This window comes from Lachnellula hyalina (assembly GCF_007821495.1).
Source record: "Lachnellula hyalina strain CBS 185.66 chromosome Unknown contig00038, whole genome shotgun sequence".
NCBI classification, from domain to species: Eukaryota; Fungi; Ascomycota; class Leotiomycetes; order Helotiales; family Lachnaceae; genus Lachnellula; species Lachnellula hyalina.
Genome location: NW_022157152.1, coordinates 206548 through 219828, shown reverse-complemented (window position 1 = coordinate 219828; position 13281 = coordinate 206548). Strand labels below are relative to the sequence as shown.

Below are 13281 nucleotides of genomic sequence, written 5' to 3'. Positions count from 1 at the left end.
GCCATATCTCGTCACGAGACTGTGTCTGAACTCTGACAGCTACTTCGACGGTTGGGGATTTACTTCTCAATATCCTATTAGACTTAACACAATCTGACTGGCTTCAGAACAGCTGGCGGTGGAGTTGAAAGTTATTAATTATTCGTGTAAGAGTTCATGTTGAACTTGACATGTTCAGCATAACTTACAAGTACTTGTAAAGTCAAAGTAAACAAGGGGCTCAGGGGTTGTTGCTACCCCGCAATTTGCGGGGCAACGCGATCCGATGCCAGTCGGCCCCCCGTTTCATATCCCTTGATTACCACCTCACTCACCTCCCACAACATGTGCTAAACAAGCATTACACCCGCAGAACGAGAACAAAACACCAACATGACCATCTCAATTGCATCCGTATCCCTCGAGCACCACCGCGAGACCCTCGGAATCGGCGACCCCGCCCCTCGCATATCTTGGCGTTTCGCAGGCGACACCAAGGATTGGGTACAGAGTGCCTACGAGATCGAAGTCTCACGTCCAAACGCACAGGTCTACAATATCATAAAGAAGAGTGAGGATTCTGTACTTGTGCCATGGCCATCTGTGCCGCTCAAATCACGAGAGAAGGCCAGTGTGCGAGTGCGTGCTTTTGGCGGGGTAGCGTCCCAAGCTACGGAATGGTCGAGCGCTGTGCAAGTCGAGACTGGGCTGTTGGAAAAAGAGGATTGGAGTGCGACATTGGTGGGGGCTGAGAGAACAATCGCGACAAGAGAGTCGTTGAGGCCGGCGCTCTTTAGGAAGGACTTTGTGATTGGGAAGCCGGTCAAGAGCGCTAGGCTTTATGTTACGAGTTATGGGATATATGAGGCGTTTATCAACGGGAAGAGAGTGGGTGACCACGTCTTTGCGCCAGGGTGGACGTGCTACAGACATCGCCTCTACTACCAGACGTTTGATGTTAAAGACTTGCTGAAGAAGGGGGATAATGCTGTTGGTGTTGAAGTTGCTGAGGGATGGTATTGCGGACGCATAGGTTTCTCGCGGAGGACAAGGAATATATATGGGGACCAATTGGCCGTGTTGGCTCAGCTTGAAGTTACATATGAGGATGGAGAGAGCGTCACCGTAGGCTCAGATGGAAGTTGGAAGACCTCTGTTGGACCGCGACTTTCCTCGCAATATTACGATGGAGAGGAATACGATGCTTCGCAGGAGATTCCAGGGTGGAATTCAAGCTCATTCAGCGATAATAAGTGGAAAGCTGTTGAGGAGCTGGACCTCCCTTCAGCAAACTTGCTATCTCCCGAAGGACCTCCTATCAGGATCATCGAGACTCTCAAGCCACAAAAGATCTGGAGAAGCCCTTCAAATAAAGTCATCGTAGATTTTGGACAGAACTCTGTTGGGGGAGTACGATTGAGAGTTGCTGGCACCAAAGGCCACAAAATCACCTTGACGCACACCGAAGTACTAGAGAATGATGAAGTTGCAACACGGCCTCTACGATCCGCTAAAGCAACTGACACTATAATTCTCTCCGATACACCCCTCGAATGGGAACCTAAATATACGTTTCACGGATACCGTTATGTCCAAGTGGAGAACTGGCCGCTAAATCATGGCTTGCCTAAACTGGGTGATCTCGAAGCGGTCGTTATACACTCAGACATGGAACCAACTGGCTGGTTTGAAAGCTCGGAGCCCATGGTCAACCAATTACACAGCAACATTCGATGGGGTATGAGAAGCAACTTTGTAGGCATTCCCACAGATTGTCCCCAACGTGACGAACGTCTTGGATGGACCGGAGACATTCAAGTATTCACTCCCACGGCCAACTTTCTCTACGATACTGCTGGTTTCCTTTCTAGTTGGCTCAAAGACGTAGCTGTCGAGCAATTTGACCATAACAACATCGTGCCTCAAGTTATACCGAATGTCCTTGACGATTGGGATGCTCAGGCAGTATGGGGCGATGTTTCAGTCATTACACCCTTAGAACTCTATAAGAGCTTTGGAGACAAGCATTTCCTCATCGATCAATTTCCCAGCATGAAAGCATGGGTAGATGCGATTCCACGAGGCGAGAATATGCTCTGGGATCCAAATGCCGGTCAATTAGGCGACTGGCTCGACCCTGATGCCCCACCAGATAACCCAGGTGGTGGGAAGACTGATCCGCATCTTGTAGCCAATGCATACTTGGTATATGTCACAGAGGTAAGTGCTAATCCCAACCTCTCTCCAGGAACTGGTATACTAACCCGATATGTAGTTGCTATCCTATATATCCAGCCTCCTCGAAAAGCCCACGGAAGTACAACACTACACCCAACAAGCCGCCGCCGTGCGAGCCGAATTTCAAAAACACTACATAACGCCGTCGGGTCGCCTGGCCCCGGACACACAAACATCCCTTTCCCTCGCCCTCTCCTTCTCGCTCTTCTCCTCCCCCTCCCACAAAGCAGAAGCAGCATCCCGCCTCGCCAAGCTCGCGCGCTCAAACCGTTTCCGTATCGCGACCGGCTTCGCAGGAACACCTCTCATCCTGCCATCCCTGACGAATGAAGGGTATACTCAGGTAGCGTACCGTATGCTTCTGGAGAAGAAATGCCCAAGTTGGTTGTATACGGTCAGTATGGGCGGCACAACCATGTGGGAGCGCTGGGATAGTATGTTACCCGATGGCCGGATCAACCCGGGGTCAATGACATCCTTTAACCACTACGCGCTCGGCGCTGTTGGGGCGTGGCTTCATGCTTATGTGGGCGGTATCTCGTCTGCGAACGCATGGAAAGATATTGTTTTTGCGCCTGTGCCGGGTGGCACGCTGACGAGTGCTAAGGTTGGGCACTTGAGTCCGTATGGGGCGGTAAGCTGTGAGTGGAAGATTGAGGAAGGCCGGTTTTCGATGAAGGTGCAGGTGCCGCCGAATTCGAGGGGGTTGGTGAGATTCCCTGGGAAAGAGAGGGAGGAGACTAAGATCGGCAGTGGGAAGTGGGAGTTTGAGGGTCCGTGGGAGGCCGAGGAGTGGCCGCCGAAGAAGATTATAAGTCCGTATGCTATGTATAGTGACGATGATGAATGAGTAAGGAGGACGGAGTAGGTTGGAATGAAAATTTGGGTTTGATAGTAGCTTGGAAAATGACTAGATTCATCGGGGAATGGGTTATGGTATTGGAGTAAATGTCAAAATTGGAATAGTATTTAGCACATGATAATATTTCACGGTATTTGGTATGATTTAATTTTCTGTTCCGAACGGAAGACGGGTGTCATACATATCAAGAGCGAGAAAACGCAAATCCCACAAGTAAATCAAGCAGTTAAAACAAACAATAATCCATTAATCCGCCTGGTATCACACACACACACACGCGCGCCTAAGAAAGAGCAAACCCACATTAACATGCACCCGCACTTCTGCATCCCAAATTCCCCAACCCAGATTAGTTCCCACCCCCTTCTTCTTCTGCCCCTCGCCACTCATCCATACATTCATCCATCAACCGCACCGGCTCGTACATCTCACGTACCTCACCTTACTGTCCAGGTCCAGGTCCAGGTCCAGGTTCAGCACCCACATTCATACTCATACCCACTGGGGCCTGGTAGCCCTTATCCTGATCCGACGCCCGCAGAGCGTTCTTCCTAATGACCTCTTTCTCCTGCTGGATCAGCGCGCAGCAGTGGCAGAAAGCGCTGGAGAGACAATCGATCATGTGGTCTCCTTGGATGTTGTACGCGGAGCGGATCTCGGAGCGTTTGAGGAATGTGAGACTATGTACCCGCAAGCGATGCCAGTCAGCTGTTGTTCTTTCTTTTGTATGGTTTTCTTTGTTTTGTTTTTTGTTCTGTTTTTGCGACGGTTGGGTTTTGATTTTTGAGGGGATGGGATGGGAAGTGGAAATGAAGGGGAGGAGGGGAAAGGGGGACATACATCCACGACGCTTGACAGCAATTCGCACCGCACCAGAGCAGACAGTCGTTGTTGACGCGCTCGTATGATGCGAGGGACGGATCGCGGATGCGGGCTTGGGTTTTGCCGAAGACGAAGCAGGGGCAGCAGAAGCCTTTGAGACCTAGTTGGATGGGGGTGTTAGTGAAGGAAGCAAGCAAGCTTATTCATGGATTATGTGGAATCTTTAGCTAGCTAAGGAATCAGCTGAGATGATGGTGATATTAAGATATATATCTTGTCCTGCTAGCAATGCAGTTTCTTTTTCATGGGCGATTGGTACTCGTCTATGCGTGGATGGGTAACGTACAGAGGTTATCATCTCCCGTGAAGCAATCGAAGAGACCGTTGGTCCATTTCTCTGTTCCCGTCACAGCGGTGATTTGCTTGTAGGCGGGAGAATCGACGGGTTGGGACTGAGGGACTGGTTGCTTGGTGATTGGGGTAGTAGGGGGCGCTTCCTTGACTTCTGACATGATGATATGGTATCGTTGAAAGAAGAGATATATTGATAGATAGATAGATATTTTTGACAGTGTGTAATGGAATGTGATATGTGAAGGATGAATCTTTTGCAATGCAAGGAGGCAGTACGACAGAGTTATATAAAACCCGCACCGTATTGTATTGCGGAAAGCTTCGTTAGTTTGAGTTTCAGCCTTCTCATCTCCACAAATTAAGATATAAGGATAGCAAGCCATCTGAAATTCCTAGCCAAGCATTCTTCATCTTTATACTTTATAGTTGGGCTCTAAAGCAAGCCTTCGGTACAATGGTAAGAGCGTTGGATGGACGCTTGGAGGCTGAACTTTGTTGAAGAATGTGGCGTTAACATCATCAGACCCAGAATAGTCCATCATGCCGAGCCGTCTTGTCAGTCAACCTTGGCTGTACGGAGTACAAGTCCGTAAATTAAGCAATTAAGCAATTCATCGGGCGTATCGTATCTGCATCCTGAGATGATATGGGATGGTAGTATCGCAGTTAATCGACAGCTTTACTTAGAATAACATAATCAACCTCCTTCTTACTCCCATTCCTCAACATCTTCGGCAGCGGCGAAAACTCATCTTTCGCAAACCCAGCTTTCTCATAGAATCGCACCGCCCTCTCGTTGCACGTAAAACAAGTCAGCATAACTTTCTGCGTGCTTGGGATCTTGTGCGCGATGTCGAGGATGAGCTTCATGAGCGTGTTTGCAAGTCCAGTGCTGATTTGTGTAAGTAAGTAAAAGGGGTGAGTGAGTGAGTAAGCACGGGAAGGGTTTCTTTTATAGTTTTTGTAGGAGAAGGGAGGGGATTCCTAGATACCTGTAGGTAGGGGTTGGTATTGGACTTGGACTTACCCTTGCAGGGCTGAGCATAGGTGGATCTCGTAGATATAGAGGACGGGATAAAGATCTTCGTACGTTGGCATTATAGACGCAAAGCCTTGGACTCCTTCTTCCACATTGGATGATTTGACGATGAGGTACTTGAGATCCAGGAGTTTCATTTCTTTCTGTTTGGAGCGCGGTTTCCAACCATCGGGGGATTTCTTGTAGTCTGCTGAACTGGTGGTTGAGATGAGGTTGAAACAGGCCTTGAAGTCGGGGGTTGAAAGGGAGGCGGCTGTTTGGAGGGTTATGGAGTAGGTGGATGAGGTTGTTGGATGGGTCCATATGGTCCAATCTTTGCTGTGTTTTTGTGTGTTGTTAATTTATGGGGATGGAATCAATTATTTGATACATGCTTTTGAGAGCTTGAAGAAAAGGGCTTACTTTGAAGGGAGATATTCTTTCATAAAGTCATCCAGAGACTTATCATTAGCAACCTCAATGGGATCTACATCTTTATCCATATTGTTACTTTGATGTCGTTAAATCAAGGGTATTATATGTGTGACCCAGTGCAGTTCTAATTACTCGTATTTGTACGTCTCCGCGTAGATTTAACAACCCCCTGTCATTTCGAATTCCGCCCCACCTTCGCGAATAGCTGAGCTCCAACCCAGCCAGCATACATTGAACGTCAACACTATCACCACCACCCAATCATTCCCTTGCGTACATTCGCAGACATATGCCATGCTCAATGCGATCATGGCATCTTCTTTCCCGCTTCTACAGCTCCCAAGCTAAAAGACCAAGTCGATTTGCAGAGGGAACTGTCAGTCTCGATCATGTAAGCCCGCTCAGCTCTGCATCCCTAACCCCCCAACTCTCTAAAAACTATACATACATATATATATAAATATAGATAGCTAACTCCCTAGCCACAGTTTTTACAAAGAGGAAGAGCACTAGCCCTATGGCGCACGATTGTGCGCGGGTGTAGGAATATTTCAGATGAAGGCACGCGGGAAGAGACGTTGCGGTTTGCAAGGGAGGAGTTTCGGAGGAATAAGGATGTGAGGGATTTGGTATGTTTATGTGTGCAATGATATTCTATTCCGGGGATTAGATTTACTTTGAGGGAGATGGATTGGATAGATGTGGATGAAATGAAGTGGGCGTGCATGGACATGGGCTAATTGTGTATGGTTTGTATAGACGCAGATCCGGTACTTGATATCGACGGGGAAGACGCAGTGGGAGGGCATGGAGAGGTATATTACTGGGCTCTGAATTGGTAGGTTTGCTGCGGGGCTGCAGGATCAAAACATAGCAATCGTATCAGATCAGCATACACATGGTGAGCTGGGATTAAACTACTGTTGTAGTAGAGCAATGTGTTGGTAGATGTGATGTGATGGGAGAGGTATTGTAAATATGAGAGCTACGAGGACTTTCTCCAAGTCATGTATTGTACACCTGAAAGATATACATACACATACATACGCAGACATCCTCTCTTCTCCTCCCCGAAGAAATTCTTGTGTCTTGATTCTTGTGATTCCTTCTAAACGCCATTTCCATGCAATATCTCCTTCTCTGCTCGATATTCATACATTTCCTCAACCCCCCTCCACTTCCCTCTCCTCATTCCCCAATCCACCTCCCATCAACCAAAGGTCCTTTCTCCCTACCACCCTCACATAAATATCCCACCCCTTCTATTTCCCCTGCCTCTGCTTATGCTTCGGATTCAACGAACAGATAATATAAACATGTCCCCTCCCCTTCTTCCCACCTTTCCTCCTCACACTCTACAAGGCACAAAACCCTCATTAGCCTCTTGCCACCATCACATTAAACAAATCCAATCCAAATAAAATCCTCTCCACATACACCACTACCACCACCATACAACATTTCCATCCCATCCCATCCCATCCCATACCACACCCTTCCTCAAACAGAAACACAAAAAGAAGAACAAAAACATACCTTACAACCCTCACACATCTTCTTAACCGAACTCCTAACCTTCATCCCACGAACCTGCTGTTGCACGCCCACTCCCACAATCCCTCCATTACTCAATCCATTCTGTACCAGTAAACCCGTCCTCCTTAATCCAGTCGTTAAGCTTGAAGTACACGTAAGAGCCGACGAAAACGCCCTACTCGCAGCGGGTCGGATGGCCGTAGAAGAGGCTAGGGATTGGATGCATGTGGCTCGGTGCGAGGGAGAAGGGAACAGCGTGCGCGCTGTGCGGAGGATGGATAGTGCTGGGCGCATTGTTTCGCTGCTGTTGTTGTGTGGGAGGTAGGACGCCGACGCCTTTCTTTGTGGTTGAAGGCAGTGGATTCTGTGATTCGGATATCGTGAGCGAGTTGAGAAATTATGGTGGAGATGGGTGTTGCAGCCTTGGGATTAAGGCACTAAAGCTCATCCCCCTTCCATTTTCTTTTGATGATTTGGATTTCAGTTAGGGGCTGTAAATAATAAAGACTAGAAAATTGGAGAATGAGTATTGTGATTTCCATCCTGTCTATTTTATTCAACTAGTTGTTGACTTGCGACTTTTATCTACCTCTTTATAACTTTAAGTAAACAAAACACCCCAACTCCATGCTTATTAAATCACCCCCCTCCACTCAATATAGGATCAAATCAAGAACCATCAGCCCTCAAGAAAGTCTTGAAAACATCACTCGTGGTACAATCCTCATACGGATACCCGATCCTCCGCAAAAATTCCTCAACCTCGTTAACCTCATCATCCGGACACACGATACCGGTCAACACCTTCCCAATATCACTGCCCGCATTCCGATACTGGAATAATGAGATGTTGTACCTTGGTCTGAGCGTCGCAAGGAACTTTTCCAGCGCGCCAGGCCTCTCGGGAAAGTTGAACATGTACAGCCTTTCATTCGGGACGCCCGATATACCACCAACGAGGTAACGGACGTGTGATTTTGCTAGCTCGTCGCCGGAGAGATCAGTGGGCGTCATGCCGCCAGCACGTATGCGGGATAATAAAGAAGAGAGTTCCTCGTCTCGTTGAGATGCAGGGGAGGTGAGAGAGATACCGACAAGTACGTTGGCTACAGCGTCCGTAGCATAGCGATATGAGAACTCCGTGACCATATGCGGCATGATACACTTAATGAGCTCCGAAAAGGCGCCTGGCTTTTCCGGAATCTTCACCGACATCAACGCTTCTTTCTTCTCTCCCAGCGCAGCGCGCTCAGCTACAAATCGTAGCCGATCGAAATTCATATTCGCGCCCGAGGCAATAGCGACGAGGTTGCGAGAGGTGTCGGCGGATGGATGAGTAGCGACGTACTTCTTTAACCCTGCAACGGCTAATGCACCAGCTGGTTCGACGATCGAGCGTGTGTCCTCGAATACGTCTTTGATAGCTGCGCACGTCTCGTCGGTGCTGACTTGGATAATCTCATCGACGACTTCTTGGCACAGACGGAAACTCTCCTCTCCCACGTGCTTGACAGCTGCGCCGTCTGCGAAAAGTCCTACATCTTTAAGCACAACTCGTTCGCCTTTCTGGAGCGATTGTACCATGGCGTTTGCGTCGTAAGTTTCGACGCCAATGATTTTAACGTGAGGCGCGATGCGTTTGACATAGACTCCAATACCTGCTATGAGCCCTCCGCCACCAACACAACAGAAGATCGCTTCGAGCTTTTGGATATTGGTTTGGCGCAGGAGCTCCATGCCTATTGTACCTTGGCCGGCGATAACGTAGGGGTCGTCGAATGGAGGGATGTTCGTTAGACCATGTAGCTTCTCCAGTCTCGCACACTCTTCCTTCGCAGCGTCGAAGTCTGCACCGTGTAACACCACCGACCCTCCTAATCGTGACACATTGAGATGTTTGATGCTAGGTGTTCCCTCAGGCATGACGATCGTAGCGGGGATCTTGAGTTTGCGTGCGGAGTAGGCAACACCTTGTGCGTGGTTCCCTGCCGAGCATGCTACGACGCCCTTCCAGCTGACCTTTTTATCCAAGTGTGCCATCTTGTTGTATGCTCCACGCAGCTTGAAGCTGAAGACCGGCTGGAGGTCTTCTCGTTTGAGGAGGACTTTGCATTCTAATCTGTTGCTGAGGTTTGTGGCGTGGGTGAGGGGGGTTTCTTCTACTACTTCGTAGACGCGTGATGTGAGGATGAGTCGTAGATACTGTGGGTAGTTTTACTCAATTAGCTTCTACCTGAGATCTACTCGAGCAATTGAGGGCACAAACATCAGGATAGCCATTAGGCAGTACGAACTCCTCCGGAACCACAGCTCTGACCTTACTCTTGGGACTCGTAGGAGTTGTCCTGGGCGGTGAAGGGTTGGCTGAGTATTCCGTCATTGAGAGGTTATTAACAACGATTGGTGTGTTTGGACGGCTGCCATGGCTATTGCCATTTCCATTGACGAGTCCGTTCTGCATATTTGCTTTCAGCAGTGCAGTGGAAGGAAGTAAAGATACAATTAATGGGCAGATGCGTGGGAGTTATGTTGAGGAGATTCAAACTCAGGAAATATAGTGGGGTGTATGTTTTTGGTACGAGCCTGTAGCGGTATCGGGCGCTATGGCATGCATAAGGTACTGAGTAAATAAGCGGGGATGAAAGAACCCTACCGGATTAACTATCTACAGGGATATACTCCCGGATAAAGCTCACCACTCACCTCCACTCCACTATCACTCACTCTTGTCGTCTCATCTTCCGATACCTCTCCATCTGCAACACAACTCACTCACTGCAGCGTGGATGGGCAACAATGACATCTAACACCCCCCTCCCTTCATCCTTCGATGGAAATACGTACGCACTCTTCTGATTCCCCCTCTGATATTATACTGCCGATACTAATCCCCTTCCCCAACAGCGATTTCTACGAAGAAAACCGCTGGCAGAAGCTCAGCCGCCGCATAAAAGAAGAACCCCTAATCCCCCTCGGCTGCGTCCTAACATGCGCGGCCCTCTTCGGCGCCTCGCGCTCCATCCGAGCCGGGGACCAGCACCGCACGAACCGGATGTTCCGCCTGCGCATTGCCGCACAGGCATTCACGCTCGTCGCCATGGTGGCCGGAAGTATGTACTGGGACAGTGATCGGAAGAAGAGGAAGGAGTTTGAGGGCGCGATTGAGGAGAGGAAGGCGAAGGAGAAGAACGAGTTGTGGATTAAGGAGTTGGAGGCTAGGGATGAGGAGGATAAGGTTATTGCTGCGCAGAGAGAACGGAGGAGATTGAGACAGGAGAGCAGGGCGCAGATGGTGGAGGAGAAGGAGAAGGGGCAGGGGGTCATGGATAGGGTTTATGGGTTGGTTGGTGGGGGCAAGTCGGGCGAGGAGAAGGCCGAGGAGGAGAAGAAGACGGAGAAGGTGGATAAGACTGGGACGCCCCCAAAGGCGTTTTCAATCCTTGATGAGAGCGAACGTAGGAGGCTAGGGGTGTTGGAAATGTGTCAACAACTTCTCAATAATAGGAGGTAGACATTGTACAAATAACAGGGAAAAGAGCTCCGGAGTTAGGCAGCATGTACACTATCAGGCGTAAAAGTACACAAACGCCATTCATTTTTCGTCTAGTTAGAAATGGACATTTGATTATCAGTCTACATGGATAGGAGAAGACAAGGCCATAAAAACCGGATTCTTTGTATTATTGGTATGTTCGAACAATGCTATCCTAAAGCTCCATCCAATCCCAAGTCAACGCCCTATGCAAACTCCAACCAATCCTAATTCATAGACCCACCACTCCTATTCCCCCCAATAAGCCCCGCCATCTCCAGAAGCGCCCTGTCAGCATCAACATCCCCCGTCCCAAGATTTACCCTCCTCCTAGCCTCCGCCTCCCTCTCCTCCCAAGCCCACCTCTGCCTCTGCTGTTCTGCCTCCGCATCACCGCCACATCCCCAAACCTCGAGACTCTCAATCTCAAACCGGTCTTGAAAATCGTACTTCCTAGTCTCACTGTTGCGGAACGCTCCTCCACCGGATGTGTAGTTATGAGTGAAGACTCCAAACTCAAATGAGGAGTCCAGCAAGAGGGAGACGGCACCGAGGTTCACATGTGTAGTAAGCCCGGACGTTTGCTTGGCTTTTGGATGTGGGCAGCCGAATCCGATTCCAGAATGTGCAGAGGGTGGTTTGGCGAAATAGACGTAATCTGTGTTTATCGATGAGGCGTGGAAGACTTCATGAACAGGTTCTAGCTGGAACAGCTTAATATCTGTATCGCCAAAGCATTCTTTATGTGTTTGATGCCATGGCTGGCCAAGATATACTCCAAAAACTACATGATCTGATTTCCCACTGTCTTGGAATCGTTTTGGTGGGAGTGTATCTGAGAATGCTCGCTCTTGGCCGCCTGTAGGAGGATCTGATATCCTATTGCCAGATACTAGGAGGATTGTCGGTGCTCGCCAGTTGAAGACTTTGGTCTCAAAGCTCCCTAGTGAGAACCCAGCATCACCACCTGAATACAGCAGTCGAAGACGTCTAAACAGCGACTCGCCAGGGAGAAAAAAAGATAGCTGAGACAAAACATTCAGATCTAGAATCTCCCCCGTCTGCGAAAGAAGCGGTTGATCTTCTTGCGAAGCAGGGGCAGAGATAGGAGCATCAGCGCCATCTTTTCGTTTCGTAAAGTCGATATTCTTAGAAAATAAAAAATGCTCAAATAGCGGGTTGAAGCCACCAAAGAGAAATGGTAGAGAGATGGGTATCACAGTATTAAATTGATGTATCTTGACTCCAGGAAATTTCTCCACGTTCACAAATGCTGCCAGGATGTTGTCTGCAGTTTTCCGGAGGCCCTCTAGTTGCTCGCCAGATAGCCTTTCCGTATGCCGGGCCAGGTTCTCCTGAGTGCCTAGTGGGGCTACTAGGAGCAAAAGCATGATGAGCTTCTTGAGGTTGTCTGATGGTATTGATGCTTGGGCAATTGGAGCGTCTCCATGTCTGAAGACTTCGATGGCATCTAGAGACTCCAGAGCCGCAAGAGCCAAGTCATCATCGTCTTCGTCATCCTCATCATTCGCAGATTCGTCTATAGCGAAGCCCCGAACATGACTCCTAGGAGCCTCTTTGTGTGCCCCAGCAGTATCATCACTTCCATCCTCTACTGACTTCTCGCCGTGGGTTTGTAAAGCTTTATTATCAAACACGGCCAGACTTCGAAATAGCAACTTTGTACGATCCCGATTGCCTTTCTTCAGTACCCTCTGATATCTCTCCGTCATAATAACAACCACCATAACCATCTGCTCGAACCCCAACACCACCGGCGCATCTTGACCGAATGGGAAAGCACCCAGATATGACACCATCTGAAAGACGATGGAAGAGACGCCTATTACGTCTGGGATCTCGAGGAAGCGCGCGATGGTGTCTTCTTTGAGGTATGCGATAGAGCCTTGGTGGTCGGCCAGGCTGCGGAAGACATCTTGGAAGGAGTAGAGTTCGAGGGGGGTGAAGCAGCGTTTTGCGAATTTGAGAGCCTGCGAGTAAGGGGAATGTTAGTGAGGGGCTGTGGTGATACGATATAGAGGATGTGGATGGCGGGGTAGGAATTTACCAGCTCGTGGCTCAATTGTTCGGTGCTAACATGCCTGCCACTATCACCGGACTGAGCTTGTCCCATAGTGTCTGTATTGTGGAATCATAGAAGTGGGGTCCCAAGTCCAGCTTGAGTAAGTAATCAGTGACGTTGTTGTCGTTTGAGGCAAGAAGAGAGGAGGTTGAACACAATATACCCCGCTAAATTAAGCGGGCTTCTTTCTCCCCTCCCTTCCCTTGAGTAAGCTGTAAGGTAAGCTATAACTAAACTTCCTTTTCCCACTGCGACTCGTGGCCAAGTATCCAAACATCAGTCATTTCCATGGTCCTCACAAGTATAGTTCTTTTCCTTTACTATAATTTTGTCCATCAGTTAAGTTTCCCCTACTTTCACCCAAAGTGTTGACACGTCAGATGCTAGCCAGCCCATAAACCCATATTCCTCTCCCATCCAAA

General features: G+C 48.9%; 7 protein-coding genes across 7 annotated transcripts; 3 read left to right on the top strand and 4 right to left on the bottom strand.

The window, feature by feature from the left end:
* Positions 1-354: 354 nt before the first annotated feature.
* LHYA1_G005212 (uncharacterized protein) lies at positions 355-3067 on the top strand (the record flags this gene model as incomplete). Its single annotated transcript, XM_031150161.1, has 2 exons — positions 355-2199; positions 2255-3067. Coding segments are annotated over 2 exons (2658 nt in total), but the record flags the coding sequence as incomplete, so codon positions are not given.
* Positions 3068-3521: 454 nt separating this feature from the next.
* On the bottom strand, positions 3522-4413 carry PCR7 (Protein plant cadmium resistance 7-like; the record flags this gene model as incomplete). The annotated part of the gene is made up of 3 exons (XM_031150160.1): positions 3522-3795; positions 3920-4061; positions 4248-4413. 3 exons carry the CDS (start codon positions 4411-4413, stop codon positions 3522-3524), a joined length of 582 nt encoding a protein of 193 aa, XP_031006781.1.
* Positions 4414-4921: 508 nt separating this feature from the next.
* Positions 4922-5776, bottom strand: naa40 (N-alpha-acetyltransferase; the record flags this gene model as incomplete). The annotated part of the gene is made up of 3 exons (XM_031150159.1): positions 4922-5147; positions 5283-5612; positions 5697-5776. The coding sequence occupies 3 exons, from the start codon at positions 5774-5776 to the stop codon at positions 4922-4924; spliced, it is 636 nt and encodes a 211-aa protein (XP_031006780.1).
* A 233-nt stretch (positions 5777-6009) lies between these two features.
* lyrm2 (LYR motif-containing protein) lies at positions 6010-6544 on the top strand (the record flags this gene model as incomplete). The annotated part of the gene is made up of 3 exons (XM_031150158.1): positions 6010-6099; positions 6191-6347; positions 6468-6544. Coding segments are annotated over 3 exons (324 nt in total), but the record flags the coding sequence as incomplete, so codon positions are not given.
* A 1369-nt stretch (positions 6545-7913) lies between these two features.
* ILV1 (Threonine dehydratase, mitochondrial) lies at positions 7914-9705 on the bottom strand (the record flags this gene model as incomplete). The annotated part of the gene is made up of 2 exons (XM_031150157.1): positions 7914-9446; positions 9511-9705. The coding sequence occupies 2 exons, from the start codon at positions 9703-9705 to the stop codon at positions 7914-7916; spliced, it is 1728 nt and encodes a 575-aa protein (XP_031006803.1).
* A 335-nt stretch (positions 9706-10040) lies between these two features.
* On the top strand, positions 10041-10755 carry rcf1 (Respiratory supercomplex factor 1, mitochondrial; the record flags this gene model as incomplete). Its single annotated transcript, XM_031150156.1, has 2 exons — positions 10041-10084; positions 10149-10755. The coding sequence occupies 2 exons, from the start codon at positions 10041-10043 to the stop codon at positions 10753-10755; spliced, it is 651 nt and encodes a 216-aa protein (XP_031006809.1).
* Positions 10756-11003: 248 nt separating this feature from the next.
* On the bottom strand, positions 11004-12910 carry RTC5 (Restriction of telomere capping protein; the record flags this gene model as incomplete). The annotated part of the gene is made up of 2 exons (XM_031150155.1): positions 11004-12767; positions 12845-12910. The coding sequence occupies 2 exons, from the start codon at positions 12908-12910 to the stop codon at positions 11004-11006; spliced, it is 1830 nt and encodes a 609-aa protein (XP_031006810.1).
* Positions 12911-13281: the final 371 nt, after the last annotated feature.